General features: G+C 38.5%; 1 protein-coding gene across 5 annotated transcripts in view; it reads left to right on the top strand.

Moving 5' to 3' along the window:
- Window positions 1–20,624, top strand: part of MYO16 (myosin XVI) — a 385,302-nt gene that overhangs the window by 179,418 nt on the left and 185,260 nt on the right. For all 5 annotated transcript variants that reach the window (XM_049834474.1, XM_049834472.1, XM_049834470.1 and 2 more), the window contains exons 8-10: window positions 9,370–9,445; window positions 10,806–10,959; window positions 19,820–19,970. In XM_049834474.1, the coding sequence (XP_049690431.1) occupies window positions 9,370–9,445; window positions 10,806–10,959; window positions 19,820–19,970 (381 nt within the window). The remainder of the gene's footprint in view (window positions 1–9,369; window positions 9,446–10,805; window positions 10,960–19,819; window positions 19,971–20,624) is intronic.

The following is a 20,624-nucleotide window of genomic DNA, read 5'->3' on the forward strand; positions in this document are numbered from 1 at the left end:
AATGCTAATGTTCCCTGAGAAAGTCATTAATATGAATACTGGACTCCATCCCTTACAGTTTCACCTCTTGTAACACGTATTTGTGACAGGTTTTTTTAAGAATTCTCACTTGAAGAACTTGTTACAGTGATAAATCTTGTATGTTCTACTAGAAGACTGTAAAAAAGTCTATTTGGTTTTAGTTTGATGTTCTTTTCAATTCTTGAGAGGATTTCTTTCCTTCCAGGAAGTATCTGAACAGAAAAATAGCCTTTTCTTGTCTTGTAGCTTGTCTAATAAGCAATGATCCTTTAATGACTGGTCACAGAAGTTTCAAAAAACCCATTCTAAACCATTGTTGTTCAGTAGTTTACTAGCACTGCTGCTGCAATACCTGCAGCCAAACCCCATCCAATATATAATTAATACTATATTCCATGAGTCATAAGGACTGATAGTTTTTCCTGTTTATGAAGTACCTAAATTCTTAGTAATTCAGATATATTTTTCTTTTGGAGAAGCTGCTTACCTTAATAAAATGCAATTGGATTAGTTATACAAATTACACATTTGGTTTTTGCACTATTTTGTTACAGAACTTACATTCATTCATTTTGCGTATTATTTTCTGAAAAAGTTTGAGTAGTGATATTCTTATGAAGAAGTTGTTACATTGTTTGAGTGACATCCAGACTCAGTTGAAGGACCAGAGCTCTATACATACACAGTTTCATGTTTGCAAATACACAAAATACAAAAAAATGAAAAAAACCCAAACCAACTGTATTTGGCTATTTGTAAGACTGTAACAATAATAGACATGGTACTAATTTACCTGGAAAAAAAAAAAAAGAAGAACCTATTGAAGTTTTAAATTTATAGTGAGAAAATTTAATTTGAATCTGTACAGGAGGAAACTTGTAAAGATAAAAGGTGCTGCAAGCTTCTTTTTACAAATCTCAAGTTGTAAATTAATACGCAACGTAAGTGGATTACAAAAAGCTTATTGCTCCATCTCCCACAGTAAATTATATGAGAAATTATTGGAGCAGAGAGACATTATCCTGAGTGAGCTAAGCATGTGAAAGACATCACCCCCACACCTTATGATCAAAACCTGGCTTGTAGAGACACCTTGATAATGGCAGAACCAGTTTTATTTAGGATGGGATTGTTCTCAGTGAAATTTAGCGACCTGCAACCTAAGTGCAAAGTCAAAGCTTTGTCTAATGTGAAGAATCACCTCTAGAGTGCAATTCAGACAAATCTAGGAGATGCATTTAAAAAGGTGGGATGAATCATTACTTAGAGGTCTGACCCTCCCTGATTGTAGAGGTCATGGGCAGCTAGCATATGTTAGAGGTCTAACCTAAATATTTTAAAATTTTCCAGGAAGAATCCAGACAAAGTGTGGGGCAAACAGGCCAGAGGATTGGTCAGTTGCCCACTGGATGTGCTGGGTCTCCCCAGTCATCATGAAGGGGGCATAGAGTTTATGTCTTACTCTTAGCATAAAGCTGCACAGAGTGAAACCTACAGAGGGAGTAGCGTTAAAGACTTCACAACAATACGGATCTTACCAAAAGCAAAACATAGCAGTAGGTTGTTGCATTGTTTCCAAACAGGGAATAACTCAGAATGTGTCATTATGTATTATCTGATGTTAAAAAAAATTAAAAAATCTGTACCTGTCTTTACCTATATTTATAAAGAAAAGCAGTCTCACAGATAAATTTACCATCTAAAATTTGCTAGAACAGTATTAGTCCAAATACTGAAAAAGAGCATGAGTGAATGATAAATGAATTGTCCTATTAGTGCCAGAGTGTGTAGATCCAGAGTAGAACATCTTTCTTGCATAGGATTACAGGATATTACTAGTGAGTTTGAGGGTTATGTACAGGATATGGCTACTGAGTACAGAATAAGGCAACTGAGGCTACTGCCTGAAGGTTAGTCTCTCTGGAAGATGAGGATCTGCTTTGCAGGAACAGATTAGGTTACCAATGTGTGCAACAGACTATTAACTGAAATACTACCAGCTGCAAATGTTAAAAAATAATGTTATAGCATTAAAAAATGGCCCTATTTTTAAGCAAGGTTATTCTTTCTTTCTAGGACTGTTGTACCCCCCCCCCCCCCCCCCCCCCCCGCCCCGTAACTATTAGGGCTAAAAGCAAGTTTTTATTTTTAATGCACATTGAGATTCTAACATTATAGCAAAAATGAATATTACTGAGGTATTAAGGTCAGAGTTGCTTTCCTTAATTTTACCTTAATACAATGGTGATGGAATCTAATAACCTCTTCGACACACAGGCAAATCTGCATTGGTGACACACAAAAGCCTCTTCAAAGTAAGATTATGAGGGCAGCAAAACCAGCCTCAAGAAATAAGAATGTGCCAGGGTTGCCTATGTAAATTTAACAGGACCTTTTGGACATACACATTCTTGATACTGTTATTGATGGCATTTTGAACTCACTTGTCTCATTCACATGCAGCATGGGGAGTGCTGGTGTTTATATGTATATATGTGGCTGCTGGCTGTGCACACCAGAGTGGGGCACATGTTGTCACTTGGGTACCACATCGCCCATGCTGGCACTGATACCAACTACAGAAGGACAATTTGTATTTCTCAGGCTAGCCCCCTAATTTGAATTTAGCACAGCAGTCACTTTGTGAACAGCTAGTAATCTGGCATTGGTAGTGCTGTCCCCGCTGGACATCTTCCAGGCTGCTGTGATCAGGAGAGCACATGCTTGTCCTCCCCGTGGTGGGAATAGGCTGGAGCTCTGACATTTGCCTTGGGTACTTTGGCACAATTCCCAGGCACAAGCTGTTTCTTTGTTGTTTATCGCAGAAATGTCACCTTTCAAACAAGCTATTGGAGGCATGCAGGTCAGAGCTGACTTCCCCAGTAGCTTAAACACTACCTCTCCCAAAATTTCATCCCTGGGGGATGCTGCCTATGTCTGATCTCTTAAATTGCTAAATAAAAGAAGGCTAGGGATTAAGCCAGGCCACAATCTGGCTCACATTCATATTGTCTAGAACTAGTTTCCTCTATAGGAGATTAGTCTTGTTTGTAGAGAGCTGGTTGGAGTGTTCCAAAGCAGAGTCAAGGATGGAACTAACAGTTAAGCAGTGGGGTTTATAAGCGATACGTAAGCTTGTTCCATTGCACTCTATTACTTAGTGAGACAGATTTAGCCTCTGGCTTCGAGGTTTAACAGTTCCGTGATGTCAAAAAAAAAAGGATAAGAGAGTCATTGAACTGCTGACTGTACCTCTCCAAGGTAACTCCTCCAGTAGCAAGGATGTCTTCCCATCAATAAATTGGCAATATCCGAAATAAATAAAAATTGTTTAGAGAGCTCGGATGCCTACCTCATGTTTCTTAGCATGTTATACACAACCTGTGTCATTTTCAAAATTTATGTCTGAAATTGCTGTTCTGTAAGTATGTTCTCCCGTGACACACATTTGGTTGGCTTGTTTGCTTGGACTGAATCATACCCCTCTGTCTAGTTAGTTCATCCAAACACAGTATTTCTTTCAGATCATAGAAGGAACTCTGTGCTTCTTCCTGAAGTCTGAGAACACATCTTCTTACTGTGTGACCTAATTTGCTGATCGTTACCAAAACACACTAGTCATTTGACTCAACTATGAACTGTAGTTTCATTTTCTTTTCTTTAAGTGCATGTTGACCTCGAAATAGAAAAAAATCCACAATCCATCATTAGGATATGCTTCAATGTAGATGGGATATCTAACCCACTGTAGGAAATGATATTTAATCTCATTCAAGTCTGGACATTGCCATAGCAGTTCCTTTGAATGCAGTTTCTGGACTTCTGCGAACACATTCCACAAATATTTTCAATGAGAAGAGCCTAAAGAAGGGGATGCTTGTTCAGTATTTCAAAAAGAATAGAGTATAGTCACTCAGGGAATATGTATTTTCCCTGCCAAGCAGTTGGAATCTTTCATTTATGGTCAGAAAATCCTCTAGAGAATGTGTTATCCAGACATATCTCACCCTCTTTTCTTTAGTCTTTTTTTTTGTCTTTGGCATGTGTGATTGTACTTGGGTAGAAGAGCAGCATTTCCCTTCAGATCAAAGTACGCTCATTTTCCTCAAGCAGAGAGACCACTTTGGGATTTCTGCCTGTGATATCTTTCTTTCAATATATTCAGAAGGTTTCTATAAATGATTCAAATGCTAATTGTGGGTACAGAACAGCAAGGCGAAAAAAGCTAGATTCACACAATACCAAATGATAAGAAAACAGATTTACAAGAGCTTCAGATACAGACTAGAGACAACCTCAATTTACAAAATTAGTATAACATTCTCAGTGTTTAAATCTATGTTTTTAAAGCTCAGATGTGCACAGACAACACTATGTACTTACTTGATTATTGCAGGATCTTAGTGATCAATATAAATTTAATTTTCCTTGAAATACCAGCTATAGTGACTTTCTCTCATATTCAGGACACATATATGAAAAAAGTCTAGTAAGACTGTTCAGGCACAAACTTTGAGAAGTGCCAGATTTATGATCCTCTCTGTAGTATTAGTATATAACTTGTAGGAATATAACTTATAAGCATCTTTAATCACAAGATCAGATAATGTTGTTCCCTGACTTTTTTTTTTCTCTGTCTAATTTTCTGGTGGATTAAAAACCAGAAATGTAGGTTATCAGTCTTGAAGTAAGGATTGCTGAAGTCTTTACTTCAGCTGTAGAAAAACTTTAAGTAACCTTTGTTACTTGCTTAGATAGCTGAAAATAGTATTAAGTTGTCCTTCTTGAACCTATTCCAGAGGTTTAAAAGGCATACTCTTAGGCTATATAGGTTAAACATGCTCACTGCAGAAAGGCAGCGGTGACATTTGAGGAACCTGGGTTCCACTCCAAGCTCTTCTGTATGAACAGACAGTCTTCACGGTTCATTCCTCGCACGCGCAACCTTATTTGTCTCATTGCCTCCAGTCTGTTCCATTCTTGGTTTGATTCTGTTGTCTTATTGTCCCGTTCATTTGCCTGGCTTCATGTCCTTTCCTTACGTATTTTATCCCAATCCTAATTTCCTTGCACAGCCAGCTTCTGCCCCTCCTCCTCTCCCTGGTTCTCATCCAAGCTTTCTTTTTACTCTACTTTGGCTTCATGCCAACCTTCCAGCCCTTCTGTTACACTTATCCCTTTTTCCCATTTGCTTACAGTCCCAACGTCCCTTGTTCAATCTTGGTGGTTTTTACTCACTATGTCACTTTTTTTTCCTGCTTAGTCTGTCTCTGCCTACATCCTGCCTCCTTGTCATGTCTCTCTTCTTCCCTTTCACTTATTTTATTTCATGCTGTTAGTTCCAATGTCCAGCATTTTATTCATGCTCTGTTCTATTTTTTCCCCTCCACTCTTTCCACCCTGCTGCTAGTCTCATTCCTGCAACCTACTTTTTCTAATCTGTTCCACTTTGCTGACCGCAGGTGGTTAGGGTCCCCCTTTCTCTGCACTGAAATAGAAAAAATACTTTCCTCAGAAGGGAGATCTGTAATGAGTTTCAGACATCATTTCCTGTTTCTAAATCAGTACTGTGAATCAGATTTGTGATTGCAGAGAAAATGCTATTCAGCCTCTGAACGATGTTGCTCTTATTTAGGGGTTTACCTATGAGACTTTGGCTTTAAGAGAAACTCAGTCTTCTAAGGCATACTATTATGTAATGGAGAACAAATATATAATCTTCAAAACTCAATTCACAGTAACTCTAATAGTTTAGTAATTACCTCACTCCCTAACGTTGGGAGTATCTGTCTTGGGATTTGTTTTGTTTGTTTCACTCCCCAGTAGATTCAGGTCCCTAACATACACTTTTCTTTTTAATGTCCTTGATGCTTCTGTTGCCTCTTGTCCTGTCACTGGGCACCACTGGAAAAAGCCTGGCTCTGTCCTCTTTGCACCCTCCCTTCAGGTATTTACCCACATGGATGAGATCCCCCTGAGCCTTCTCCAGGTTGAAGAATTCCAGCTCTCTCAGCCTTTCCTCATATGTGCGGTGCTCCAGTCTTAGTCATCTTAGTGGCCTTTTGCTGGCCTCTCTCCATGTCTCTCTTGTATTGAGGAGCCCAGAACTGGATACATACGGTACTCCATTTGTGGCCTCACCACTGCTGAGTAGAGGGGAAGGATCACCTCCCTCAAGCTGCTGGCAACACTCCTCCTAATGCAGCTCAGGATACTGTTAACCTTCTTTGCAGCTAGAGTACATTGCTGGCTCATGTTCAACTTGTTGTCTACCTTTTCTGCAAAGCTGCTTTCTGGCCAGATGGCTGCCAGCATGTGCTGGTGCCTGGGGTTGTTCCTTCTCAGGTGCCGGACTTTGTACTTCCCCTTGTTGAACTTAACGAGGTACCCATCAGCTCATTTCTCCAGCCTGTCAAGGTCCCTCTGGATGGGAGCACGAGCCTCTGGCATATCAGCCATTCTTCCCAGTTTGGTGTCATCTGCAGACTTGCTGAGGGTGCACTCTACCACATCGTCCAGATCATTAATAAAGATGTTGAACAGGATTGGACCCAGTACTGTTCCCTGGGATACACCACAAGTTACTGGCCTCCACCTAGACTTCTTGCCACTGACCACCACACTCTGGGCCCAGCCACTGAGGCATTTTTCAATCCACCTAAATGGTGGAATGGCAGTGCATTATCTATTTCTCTGCTTGGCAAGCATCACCTCAGAACAGGCTGTTTACAATGTAGATTGCAGGTATTTTGAAGACTTCCTTACTAGTATAAGGTGCAGCCTAGAAAAAGCACAGAAATAGGTATTTGAAAATTTATTAGTGATGGCCAAAGTCACAGACTGATGTGAGGTGGGAACTGGAGTCTGAATGCTGAATGAGTGGGAAGAGGTAAAGCATGGAGGGTCTATTAAGGCCTTTGAAAATGAGGGCAAGCAGCTTCTGGCTTGGTGACAAAAGAAGTAGCTGAGGGGAATCTAGAAGGTAGGACTTTCAGATTAAAGGGGTGAGACAGGGAAATATTCCTTGCAGCAGCTTTCTCAACAGTCAAAGGGCAAGATATCCAGTAAGAGGTGTCAGAGAGGTAAAAAAATTATAATTTGGACAGAACACCAATAGAGAGAGTGCCATGCTTTATTAGTACAGAAAGGGTTAACTAAGTTTGTGTTTCATAAAGGAAGGTACTCAGAGATAAGTTCTGAAAAGAGAAAAGTAATGTCTAAGGGGTTTCCTGGTATCTTGTCAAAAAGCACTGAATAAATAATAAAGGAGCTTCTCGTAGGAGAAGCAAGGCAATTGATATTTTGTAAGCAGATGTTTTAAATAATTGCCATTACTAGTAGTTTTCTGTACAGTGAATCATCACATTGTCTCTTTTTTTCATTTATATCAATTGGCAAAGACAACACTGGAAAATAGGAATACATACATGCTCATTTTATTCTTAGGCTCTACAATATTTCATTTGATACTGCAGTTTCTCTTAACATACTCGTATCTCCTTTATTTGCAACTCTGCAATTGAAATACCTTTGGATAGTGGTAATTTGCTGTAATTATTCTACAAATATTTCTACTGTTAGGCACATTTCTGAAGATATGGCAATTGGATTTTACAGTACACCACCTAAAATTTAAGTGAGGTTAAAACTGACACAGTTTTGTGTATCCAACAGCAGGTAATTGAAATTGCCAGTGACCTGAATACCTTAGTCTTTGCATCAAGGATTCCCAGCTGGAGATACTCCATTGGCAGCAGGAAGCATTAATATTGGAGCACAGGATTTCTTGTGGCATAAATCCAAAACTTTGGTAACCCAAAAGGCTGTGTATTGTTACTAAACTGAAAGTGCATTTAACCACACCCCACCCCCCCCCCCCTCCTTTGATACAACCACTACCACTTTTCAGAATGACTCTTAAGGAGATTATGCAACTGCTGCTGATTTAGTCAGCTCGATGACTAAGCATGTTCCATTTTTTCATAATGAAAAAACAGAGATAGATGCATTGAGAGTTCTCAGTTGAAAGCGGGGCTAACTGGGTTTGGAAATAAACCTAGTACAGCTTCCTCCCTGCTTCCTCAGTTTGCTGAATTTTCTGCTGTTACTGCCGGAAGGGAAAGCCAGCATTAGAAAGCTGAGGAGAGAAAGATGATCTTAATTTTATAGGCATTTGCAACAGTATTTTCCTGTTTTTCTGTGATTAGAAGCTTGGGCTTGGTTGGTTTTTGGGTTTTTTTTTACATTTAACTGATTCCTCCTTATCATGGTCTTTTGTAGTAAGTTGCCTCCTGTGTACTGAATCCATATTCAGTTTTATTACTTTTATTGCAATGATTTCTTTCCTGTTTATCCTTTATTTATTTATTGCTTGTTTTTATGCCAAATTACTATCCTTTCCCTTAGCTGCCTACCAATTCAGGTCTCATTTATCTGTAGCTCTCCTCTGCTCTGAAGAATCTTTCTTTTCTGCACAGCTGATTTTCTCTTGTGCTCATTCTGGCCTCCCCTGTTGGTTATATTCATATTATAAATTGTAATTGCTTTAACATATATCCCAAAACGTTAAAAGTTCTCTCATTTAGTTGAGCTCTATATTCACATTCTAAATGTATTTTTTGCTCTTTGTGCAGTTTCTTACTCCTTTTTGAGCAACCAGTTTATCAGGGTAGACATTACTACAGCCTTTGATGGAGAAATACCTCTACAGAGACTTTGGTGCAGCAGTAGAAGAGCTCAAAAACAGTTGCTTGCATCATTCTTGTAGGAATTGAAAAATATGTTTTAGCCTTTTTGTATGGCTAAAATATATATAATCACCTTTATATGATACTCCACCCTACTCTACTGTAATTGCTACCATTACTAAAATGTTAAATACATTTGGTAAACATAAGTTAAATGCGCCAATTTCTACTACTGGCAAAAACCAGATTTACTTCCCTGTTGGCTGTGAGTCAGATCCCTTTGGCAGTGATGGTACACAGTTGTTGAATGTTAGGAATAAAGAAATATTTGTGATCTAAGTCATGGCAGGTGATGATGGAGGGTTAGGTTTTTTCCTTACTGATGTGGATTTGTTTACATGTGAAACGATGGAGGGAGACTATGGGCGTGGAGTTATGCCGAGGGGACACTGAAATTGTACGGAAACTGTATTTTAGTCTGCTGCTTGCGATTTGTACTAATGTATGTAGTAGCTGCAGAAGGAGGGATTTTGGAGGTGTTCCGTATGGTTTATCATACGATTTCAGCTAGTGCAGAAAGGAATGAATAAACTGAATGACAGGCATACTGCTTCTGTCCTACTTCTGCCATTTCAAACACTTCTGGTTTTGCCCATTTTAGACCAACCTTGTGAAGCTGCTCTTGATGCACTGGGCAAATCCCAGTCTTCTTAACTGCAATAATGAAAAGCCTTCAGGTAGGTGAAAATCCATGTATATTATGTATGTATGAGTTACTGTGACACTGTTTTCTTTCCTTCTTGTTTTCTTAGTTATACAGACAAACGCACACATATATGTGTATGTATATAGTTTATATAGTGTGTAGAGTTACATACGTATTTGCATGTGTGTATATATGTTTTTTCATATATTACTGAAAAGTGCTAGTTGTGATCGTGCAGGATGTCATATCAATTGATAGTATGTTCTTCCATGTGTTGCATTCCCTGTTTAGTTATGTTTCTTCCTTGTAAGTTCTTCAGTGCCTTGGTGGCAGCTGCATTTACATTTCCTTGGTGACTTCTTACTGAGTTCCTTTCTCTGTCTCAACTGATGATAGTACATAACCCTCATGAACTGGATTCTCTATAGCTGTTTACTGAAAACAAATTTACCATCCAGTTTTGAACTGCAACACCTGTTGTTTCCCACAGAAGAAAGCACCTTCTTGGACCAGATAGCAACAGGGAGCTGAAGCAGTGGCTCTAAAGATAATAGAATTACAGACTATATTAGGTTAGAAGGGACTTGAGAGCAACTGGTCTAACCCAGTGATCAAAGCAGAGCTCATGTCAGTAATGGTGGATAGCAGTGTTGAAAAGAAGAAATATATGGTTGTTCAACCTTCTATGCCTAGGATAAAATGAAGAACGAATCCAGTAATGTAGAAAATGGAATCTTTCTGTCAGATTATGAGAAGAAACTTCCTTTGCATAGTAAAGCAAGATATGTTATGCTTCAAATAATGTACCACCTACAAATACATTCACAAGGAACTCCATGACAATCTCAGTAAAGATGATTGTGGTTAGATGCGTGCCAGTTTGTAGTTGTATCAAAGGCTATGGACTAAACTGAGATCATCTAACAATACAGCTAGCTAACCACATGTAGTATGTATTTAACACAGTTAACTGTTTCTGGTCTGCAAACACAACTGATTTCAGCACTTCTGTATGTGCAAGATGGATAAATCTAGTTTGTAGAAAGGCAAAAGGTTTCAAAAGGATTTAAGTACATGTTTGCATTGAAATACAGAGTTGAAAACAGTTGTATTGTTTTTCCTGAAGTCCTATAAATTATTGAATAATACTTCGGTTCTCTACAGAATGAGAGTGGTTTTGAGGTCTTGCAAATGACACCTTAATTCCGTATTGAATTTACTTAGCCTTTGTTTTCCCAGTAATTTCAAGTATTATTTTATGATCAATATCTGAGCAATTGTTTTCATTTTATCTAGCTGGATGCTTATTCTTAATCTGATCTAGAGATTTGAAATGAAAGTTTTTCTGCACTGTTTTATTTGTCTGATATCTTGGTGTTCCAATGTCTTAGATGTTGCAGCTTCTGAGTTTATTGAGGAAATGCTTCTGAAGGCTGAAATTGTTTGGGAGGAAAAAATGAAAGACCCTTTAGCTGTTTCTACTTTATCTCAAGAAGAGCAATACGAAGAGATCATCCATGATCTGCCCACAATTTCCAATAAACTGTAAGTGTTTCTGTTGTTCAAGAGTTATGCACTGAGGCCAGATTATCATTTGAAATGTATTTGTCAATCTGTGAATGCTGTCTATGTGTCCTTGGAGACATTCAAAACCTGTCTAGGCATCGTCCTGGGCAACCAGGTCTGTGTGTCTCTGCTTGAACAGGGATTTGGACCAGATGCCTCTTAGACGTCCCTTCTGACCTCAACCATTCTGTGATTGATTCTGCGTGATTTGATGGGTCAAGTAACTCTTTCGTTTTGGAAACCTGCTGAATCATCTTTTGTGTTAGTCTCTCTCATCTCTTTTTGTCAACCTTAATTCTATCAATATAGACTATAAGTAATGAAATACATGGCAATAATGGCCAGTAAAATTATCTGGCATAGCCTTAGCAGATTTATTAGGGCTTAATACTGTAGACCCAAACGTCCTTATATTAAGGTAAATGGGAAGAGTATAGTAAAACTACCATTGCTTATGAGAGAAGCAGGTACAAGTCCTGAAAATAAAAATAATATGTGCAATCACAGATAAAATTATACAGCTCCAGGCAGTTACAAATTTGTAGTCAGATTTGTACTGCTTAAAATTCAAGTGGAATTGAATTCAAGTGGAATTTCTACTTAAAATTAAGTAGAATTTAGCAATGTGAACTTAAAATTTGGTACTGAACTGAAGAGTCAATTTGTGTCTTAAATTGTAAATGTTGATCTTTTTGTATCTTCTTGTGAATCTTAAGAGAAGACTGTCATGGGTACGTGAAAAGAGGTGTAAAATAGGTATGAAGCATTAATGGCAGTTTTATGGTAGTGCAAGACATACTGATTTCTCAAATTCTTATTTCTAGGTACTGTGATCCATGAGAATTTTAAAAGGCACAGCTAATGTCTGTATACGGTATGCAGTTGCTGTATATTTGAAGCATGTTGGTTGCATAAGCTTGTGAAATACTGACATTAATTTTTCTTTAACAATCACTGGACTGTATGTGAGAAAAAAATAAATAAAACCTCTTATAAAGAGAGAGAGAAGATGTATATGCTTCCATTTCATACTGGTTATAATTTATGGTCTGCAGAATGTATCTGGATACATTAAAATTCGGAAGAAATGAGCAATTGTCCTGAAATGATCAATCTGTTAAATTCAGAATTCTATGAGATGTATTTATATTTTGTAAAGATTGCATATTTAATGGATAGTAAACATAGTGTGTTGTTTCTGCTTCATGATTTGTACTTACTACAGTATGTAGCTGAGTTTAGGACATGTATGTTTATGGAATTACTGATTTCTCATGCCTGTTAATTCCTTACAAAATAAGCAGCCCTCTAGTCTAACCCACTGTTTCAATAACTTTAATTATACTCCTGAAATGTATGCGGCCTTCAACTGTCTTTTAAGTGAAAAAAGAATTTTGAGGTATGAAGCTAAAGCTTTAGATTCTCAAATATAAAAAAAACCCTTTATTTTTAATTATTGATAAAAGTAGTAATACCAGAAGTAGAAGGTAAGTCACTCCTGTAACTCTGTAATGATGCCTAGCAAAAGAGTTATTCTTAAAGGTTTTAGAGACTGTGAGAACTTTTTCATTGTTCTAGCATCTAGATTATGCATTTCCATGTGGTTTATATTCTAGAAGTTTGTGCTGTGGTGCACATATTGTACTGGATACTGTTCTTTGGTGGTACAGTGCATCAACCTCTAGAATACCTGACTTGCACACAGTAGAAGTGGTCTGAAAATATTCTTTGTCTACACCTTCCTTCCTTAAATACATGGATGAAGAGAGCTACTTTTTTGAGAGTTTTCTATATAGTGACCTGCCGTGGGTGAAGAACTTCACTGGAAGTTTTGGAAGAGCAAAGCCCACTGAATGGAAAAGCAAAGAAAATGGATTTACATGTGGAATTGGGCTGAGTAACCTCTTTAGCATCTATTGGCAACCAAGTTCCAGTGTGTGACTGCAGCTAGTTGTCCTACATGAGAACACAGTACTAGGTCAAACGAAAGACCTGTTTAGGCCTGTGCACTGACTTTGACAGTGGGCCATTGCAAATAGCTAGGGAGCAATTACAAGGATACAGTAAGCTTGAAGTAATGCCACTTTGGCACGTTCTTGAGACTTTCAGCAGTCTTAGGTTTACAGACTTCCTAAGCTGGAGCTTTGCACTAACTAGCTATCAGGCCTGCTATCAGTTCAGGAGAGTATCAGCAAACTTGCTGGTGAGCCAGCAATTCTGAGATGGGAGAGCTCTTGGAAGGCAAAAATACTGGTGTATTTTGCCCATGCATGACTCGGCTATCACTACTGAAGATGTGGAAAATTGTGAGTGAACCATACCACACTGTTTGCAGAATTCCATTTCACTTAGAAATTCATTAATCTTAATTTATAGTTACCTGACAATCAGGTGTCATTTCAAAGCTAGTTATCTCAGCTCTGTAGTCACATGCTTGTTCAATAGTGAAAACCAAAACCTTACAGAGGGCTATTCTTCCATATTATAGTAGACATATTCTTAAGATATACTGAATTATTCTCCAGAGTGCCTCCAGGCTCCTTGTTAGAGAGGCAGCCTGGATGACTGGTTTCAACCAAATTTTTACCTTTTCAATGGCTAATGCTGAAAGCACAGCATTTCATCCTTTTTGCTCTATGAAAGAAGTTTGTAGAGAGATGTGTAATATGCTAGGATAAAGATGAATGTCTGTGCTATTCTTGTGTACCAAACCAAATTTTTTAGTGCTGCAAGGACGCATGCACAATAATAACCCAGATTTACCATTGCTTTATTCTATATTGTGTCCGTTGTCCATCAACTCCTGACATAAGGAAGTATGTTTAAACTAAAGTGATAAGTTTAACAAGAATTCATGTAACTATGTTGTGGCCATACTGCTTTGTGGCCATCTCTCAGAACAATATTCAAAAGCAGACTCAAAAATTATGAACAATTACGAATAGTACGTGCTCTGTCAACAAACCGAATTTTGCTGGTTCTAGATTAAATTACAGTATTGATTTCTGGAAGAACACCATCAAGAGATGAATTGAAGGTCAGTATTTTTACTCAGGTAGAAAAAAAGAGTTTAGCAGTCAGTATGTTTGTGCTATGCTGGGTTATCAAGCAGACCTGGTTATCTTTAAGCAAGCTTTGGGTTAATCCACCTGAATTCCTGTTATTGTGAAGCACTAACTGTAATAGAATATTTTTTCCTAGTTCTTCAACCAAGCTATTGAGTACTTTTGTCTATCTGATTTAGAAGAGGTGGACTAGGAAGGTAACTGTGGTGGCTTGGCCCTAGCTGGCATTCACTGAGCTGCCTTTCTCACTCGCAAACTGCTCCCCACCACCCCAGTGGGATGGGGAAGAAAATAGGAAGAACAGGGCGAAATAGGCTGAGCTTGGGAATTTGATTTATTGCCAATTGATAGAAATATTTGCGTAGCAATTTGGATATCAGGAAGCAAAACCAAAAAAGGAAGCAAACATTTATATGTTTAGGGTAAACATCTCCCCCCGCCCCCTCTTTCTGAAGCTCAACTTCCCTCCAAGCACCCCTTCTTTTCTCCCTTGTAATTGCTGCAAGTTACAGTTAATCCCTTGAGTGAGGTGGCACAGGGTAGGGTTGCAGTTATTTCTCTCTGCCACTCTTTCCTTTGTGCTCTTTTCCTGTGCTTCAGCGTAGGTCCTCCACAAGCTGCAGTACCTTCAGGGGCATACCTGCTCCAGCGTAGCTCCTCCAAGGGCCACAGTCCCTTCAGGGAAGTATCTGCTCTGGTGCGGCCCTATCTGTGGGCTGCAGTCCCTCCTGGGGCGTACCTGCTCCAGCATGGCTCCTCCATGTGCCACACAGGAAAAGAGCAAGAAGGAAGCAGCGGCAAAGAGAAATAACTGAATTCCTGTCAGGGCGTGGTGGTGCCTGCTCTGCCATGGAGCACCTCCTACTCCTCTGACTTCGGTGGTCCCTCTTTTGTGTCTCAGTCTTTTTGTTCCCTCTTCCTCTCTCCCTGTGACATTTTCTGCCCTTTCTTAAATATGTTTTCACAGAGGTGTCACCAGTTTGGCCAGTGGGCTCAGCTGTGTCCTGTGGTGGGTCCATTGCGGAGCTGGCTGAAACTGGCTGTGTCCAGCATGGCGCAGTGTGTGGCCTCTTCCCACAGAGACCCACCTGCAGCCCCTCTGTTACCAAAACCTTGCTACTTACGCCCAGTGTGGTAATTTGCAGGAAATGCACTTTGCTCATTGCATTATATAAATTTTAACAGCATCTCATCACAAGGATTTACAAATGTGTTTGTGATGTACCATTAATGAATGCATTGCCACCTTATCTGAGTGTTTCTTACTGTTTTGCAAAAGTATTATCATTTGTGAATAAAATGGAGGAACCTGGCCCATGAAAGTGGGTGTCAGTAGAGGCCCAAAAGTAGGAAGGTGGTTTTGTATTGAAGACCACATGGTCACATAATTTACATTTGTCTTTCCTTTCTATTACCAGTATGAGTTTCTTTGAAGGTTGACCAAGTAAATTAGCTAAAGGAGAGAATTTTATTAATGTTGTGAGGTGTTTTTTTAAAGGTTGACCAATGCAGCAAACCTAAGGTCTGTGCTGGAAAATTTTGCCAGTTTTATTCTAATGATACATCAGAAGAAATACCATTACTCTGCTGGCAAAAATACCTGCACCAGAACACATTAATTGACATAGCTTATAGTTCAGGAAATTAAATTGGCCGTATCTGTTTAAAGGTGACTTCAGGTTCATGATATGGCTGCGATGATCACCACTGCCCTTCTAGTTCAGTACATGTACTTGCAGAACTTTTCTTAGTGAACAGTCCCTGAACATACAGATAGTGCAGTCACCTAGGTAGTAATAAATAGTAAAAAATTAGGAAGTTATTCTCAAAGTAATGCTAACTTCATCAGATTATATGTTTTCTGATACATATTTAAGTAAGTAAAAATTAATTGTAGTGGATGTTTTTCAAAATCGGCAGAAGAATGTGAAATAAAATATACATAGATATGTTCAAGACAAAGCAGAAAAGAGGTTACATTTTTTTCTTCTTACAGAACGTTTCTGTTTAACCATTGATGTAGCAACTTGCATTTCAATTCTAATGGTTTTAAATACTCTTCTACTGTTTAATCCATTCTGAAGTTTCTGTCATGTAGCTTTAAAAAGTTTCTTAGACTGAAATTTCAGAGATTACACAGTTCACAGATGTTAACTGGCTTAGAAATTGTTTGGAGGATCTCAGAATTGCCTGTGGAGGAATTACAGTAACAGAAGTTCTCTTCAACAAAAGCTATAAGCTCAAAGAACCCATGAAAATGTCATTGCAGAATCTGCCTTGATATAAATCTTTTGTAATATCTTTCTACCAAGTTAGAAGCTGCAGTAAGTGATTCAAATACCGATGATAAAACTGCCAATTATTTGATTGTCAGCTCCCAGTTTTTCGTATGATTTCTTTTTTCTTAAAAAACAAGCACATGCTGGAGGATGGCAACTTACAGAAAACGATCTCAGTTTATCTACCCACCCCACCCCGCCCCCCCCCGAACTTCAGGTTAATTCCATCTATGATGGCTTACATGTGCCAAAATTAAAATGACAGTTCCTCCATATAACATGCAAGATTTTTTTTCCCAGTTAGATATGCCAGTAGCAACAGCCCTATCTTGTTCAAATAAGATTACCCTAGATAACTCTCCTTCCTGTCTATTATGCAACATTATTTTGGCTTAAGTCTCCCTTTGTGGTTAATTATCTATTAATTATCCATTGATTTTCCTAAAAGAAGACAGTTCATGCTAATCCACTTGCCTACATTAACATAAAATCTTCCCTTGCTCTGTCCTTCAGTTTTCAACGACATTGCTTGGCTTCATCTTTTGACTAATAGAAATACATATGAATGCTAATAGAAATATTTTTCTAAAAAGCCACTGTTTCTGGAAACATTTTATTTCAGTTTGTTTGATTTTTCAGTGTCTTCTTGAATCTTGACTCATAATGAACTGTTGGAGTAATTTTAATATGTTTTTTCTTTCTTTTTGTTGTAATATGAATTATATGTCAGCACCTAATTTATAGGCTATTCTCCTGTACATCAATACAGGGAACACACCTGCTAAGTCATGTTATTATTGTCCTCAAGTTCAGAATGCATCTGTGAAAACAGTAGGCACCTTTTTTCCCCCACACTTTGCTGTAATTTACAATCTGCTTCTCTTTTGTGATACCTGAAAAATTTATTTGGTTGCAAGGAGTTTACAGCTGAATTTTAAGAAGTGTTTCTAATGCATGTTGTATAGTTAACACAGAAGTGGTAAGATTAAACGGGTAAGGTTCAACTTCACAGCAAAAAAATCCTGGATCTTCACAATTTAAAAGAAACATTCCATGAATAATAAAAAGTTGTAAGTGGCACTGTTTTGTTTTTTAATACTTGAATTCATTTGGCTTATGCTTTTCTTCAAATCTTTCTTCTCTTTGTGATTAAATCTTAAAAATAATTCGGACCAAAGGAAACTGGGCAGTTTTGGACAATAACAAAAGACTACTCAAAAAGAAAACTTCATATTTAATTATGTTTTGTTCAATTCTGAGTCTGGGTAAAATGTGAAATAGTATTAGTCATTTGTGCTTGTGGATGTCACAGCTATTTCATTTCTTCTATAGTCTAATTGCCGATATATCTGATTCTATGACATCTAATTGCTGAGTTCACGAGAATAGTTGGATAATGCCTTTTTTGTCCTGCAGTCCAAATCAAGAAAAAAGGCAAAACAATTTGGCTCTTGGATCTTTTGTCCATGTGACATTTTGTAAACAAATTTATGATAAAATTATCTTAGGTGAATCAAAGCAGTAAATAGAAATTTTTATTTTCACTAGTGTTCTTCTAGACTTTTTATATTAAAATGTCTGAAGCAAAACATCATTGGAAAGGAAATTGTGTATATGTCATTACAAAATGTTGAATATTTCAGTGTTTGCAGACCGAGGGCTTCATCAAAAGAAAGGTTTTGTCAACTACTTTGACTTGCTTTCCAATGAATTCTGCTTAGAAGGTGCTTTGCCTCTGCTTGGGACTGTACCTTTCTAAAACTATGTTTGTGTTTCAGTTCTGTTTCCAATGGCAGTTCTTATCCTGAATTGAAATCAGTGTTAGCTATGGGTCCTCCTTCATTTCATTTGAGTTAACTGTGTGTATAATCCTGGCGTTATTATAATCAGTGATCAGACTCCTGCAACAATAAAAAGAAGTTGGGTTTTTTTTGTTGTGTTTTTTTTTTTTGTTGTTTTTTTTTTTTTTTTTAAACTAACTTTGACATCTGGGCTTTATCCCATAGTGGAATGCACTATTCCTGCAACCCCACATCGAGTCCACATTTTCTTTCAAAGAAATTTTGCATGCATTTTGGCAGGGAGCTATTGTATGCTCCATGAGATTGTCTCATTTGCACTGTCAGAGGCCAGACGATTATTTTTTAAGACGGTTGTGTTCTCAACTCCTGGGGCTGATTCCTTGCTAATTCTTCTGTATCTACAACACTGCCAAAATCACCCAAGATTTTGGCATTGTTGTTTTTCAGAAGTGTGATATGGTGTCCTGGTTTCAGCTGGGATAGAGTTCACTGTCTTCCTAGTAGCTGGTACAGTGCTATGTTTTGAGTTCAGTATGCGAAGGACCTTGATAACACTGATGTTTTCAGTTGTTGCTCAGTATTGTTTAGACTATAGTCAAGGATTTTTCAGCTTTTCATGCCTAGCCAGCGAGAAAGCTGGAGGGGCACAAGAAGTTGGCAGAGGACACAGCCAGGGCACCTGACCCAAACTGGCCAACGGTGTATTCCATACCATGGGACGTCCCATCTAGTTTAGGAACGGGGAAGTGGGTGGGGGGCAGGGAATCGCCGCTTGGGGACTGGCTGGGTGTCGGTCGGCGGGTGGTGAGCAATTGCCCTGCGCATCATTTGTACATTCCAATCCTTTTATTATTGCTGTTGTCATTTTATTAGTGTTATCATTATCATTATTAGTTTCTTCTTTTCTGTTCTATTAAACCGTTCTTATCTCAACCCAGGAGTTTTATTTTTTTTCCCCCGATTTTCTCCCCTATCCCACTGGATGGGGGGAGTGAGTGAGCGGCTGCGTGGTGCTTAGTTGGTGGCTGGGGTTAAACCACGACATATGGGTCTGAAGTGTCAGTAGGGAAAACAACTGTATGCGTGTAAAAATAGGTTTAACTTACATGTGAATGAAGAGCATTGTGTATTGTTGCAGTAATTTCAGGACTCAGCTGTTTGCTTGGGTTTTTCTTTAGCGTATCACATGCAGAGCAGCTTTTGGTCATGAAATATATCTTGGGTATTGCCTGGCTAAAAGTAAGCTAAAAACCGGTGGAATTTAATTACAACAACTGCAATGGCAGTATCTGTATCGAATTACTTTAAAACATATTATTTTTCAAAACAGTATTGCGTAGGTTAATGGTGTATTTTAAATTCAGTTTCAAAATTGGCTATTGATTTGCCAGCCTAGTGCTGTCAAAAGCAGACACATGCATATTCTCTTTGGCTTGCTCAGTTCTGCTTCAGAAAAGATATGTATAAAGGTGAATTTTAAATCAAAGTGTTTTGCTTTGTGTCCTTGGGAACAGACTAATCTATGTGAAAAGTTCATTTCTCACCAGTTTCTTTTTTGTACTTTGACCAGGAACTTGTGTCTCAGCCCTGAATTGTATCCCAGTTCTGTGTTTGTGCCACCCACGTTTGGCAATCTTTTGTCTGTCTGACATCTTCAGGAGGTGTCTGATTGCTGTATTGATTCTCTTTGTAGCAATCCCTTGGCTTTACCGATTGCCAAGCAAGACAGTTTGCTGGAGAAAGACACCATGTTTAAAGATGCAGCTAAAGGCTTATGTAAGCAGCAGTCTCAAGACAGTGTATCTGAAAACGTCACTGTGAACACTACAACCAAACTTGAACAGGTAATGGCATGCAGTTTCTTGAAATGTTTGCTAGCGCTTAGGTCTGGAAATTGTAAACTTAATGAAGTCAAGGACCATAGTAATTTTTTCCCCTTACCACGCAGCAATATCATCTGCACTGTGGAGCCTTATCTCCGTGATCACTCCCTGCAGTCAGCCTGGCCCTGCAAAGAGCTCTGGCTCTGCAAATGGAACAGCTGCTCCTGCCAGCTGCTGGTGGTAGGTCAGGGGCTGTGGCAGTCAGAGGGCTCGGAGCTCCTCGGACTCTACTCATGGTTCACAACAGGGGAGGGACAACTTAACACTGCCCGAAGTGTGTTCTTGTCTCCAGCTTGGGTTTATAAAGGAAACAAACACAACCTGGGAGACTGCAAAAACAAGGAGAATGTCTAAGAAATATTAAGTTGCAAAATAAGTGACTGTAATTTAAAGATAGGAATTGCCGGATTTACAGCTGCAGTGCTAACTCCCTTTCTTGTGCTAATGCATGAGGATGCAGGCACTGATTATTTGGATACCTGTTACAGTTTTTTCCACAGGATCACAATCTCATTCAGTGTATAGGGTGAATGGAAAAGGGGGCAATTATCTGTTACTTGTAAATCTAGCATGTCCTAGCTTTGAATGTTTAGGATTTAAATATTGTTTGGGTTG

This window comes from Accipiter gentilis, chromosome 31 (genome assembly GCF_929443795.1).
Source record: "Accipiter gentilis chromosome 31, bAccGen1.1, whole genome shotgun sequence".
NCBI lineage: Eukaryota > Metazoa > Chordata > Aves > Accipitriformes > Accipitridae > Astur > Astur gentilis.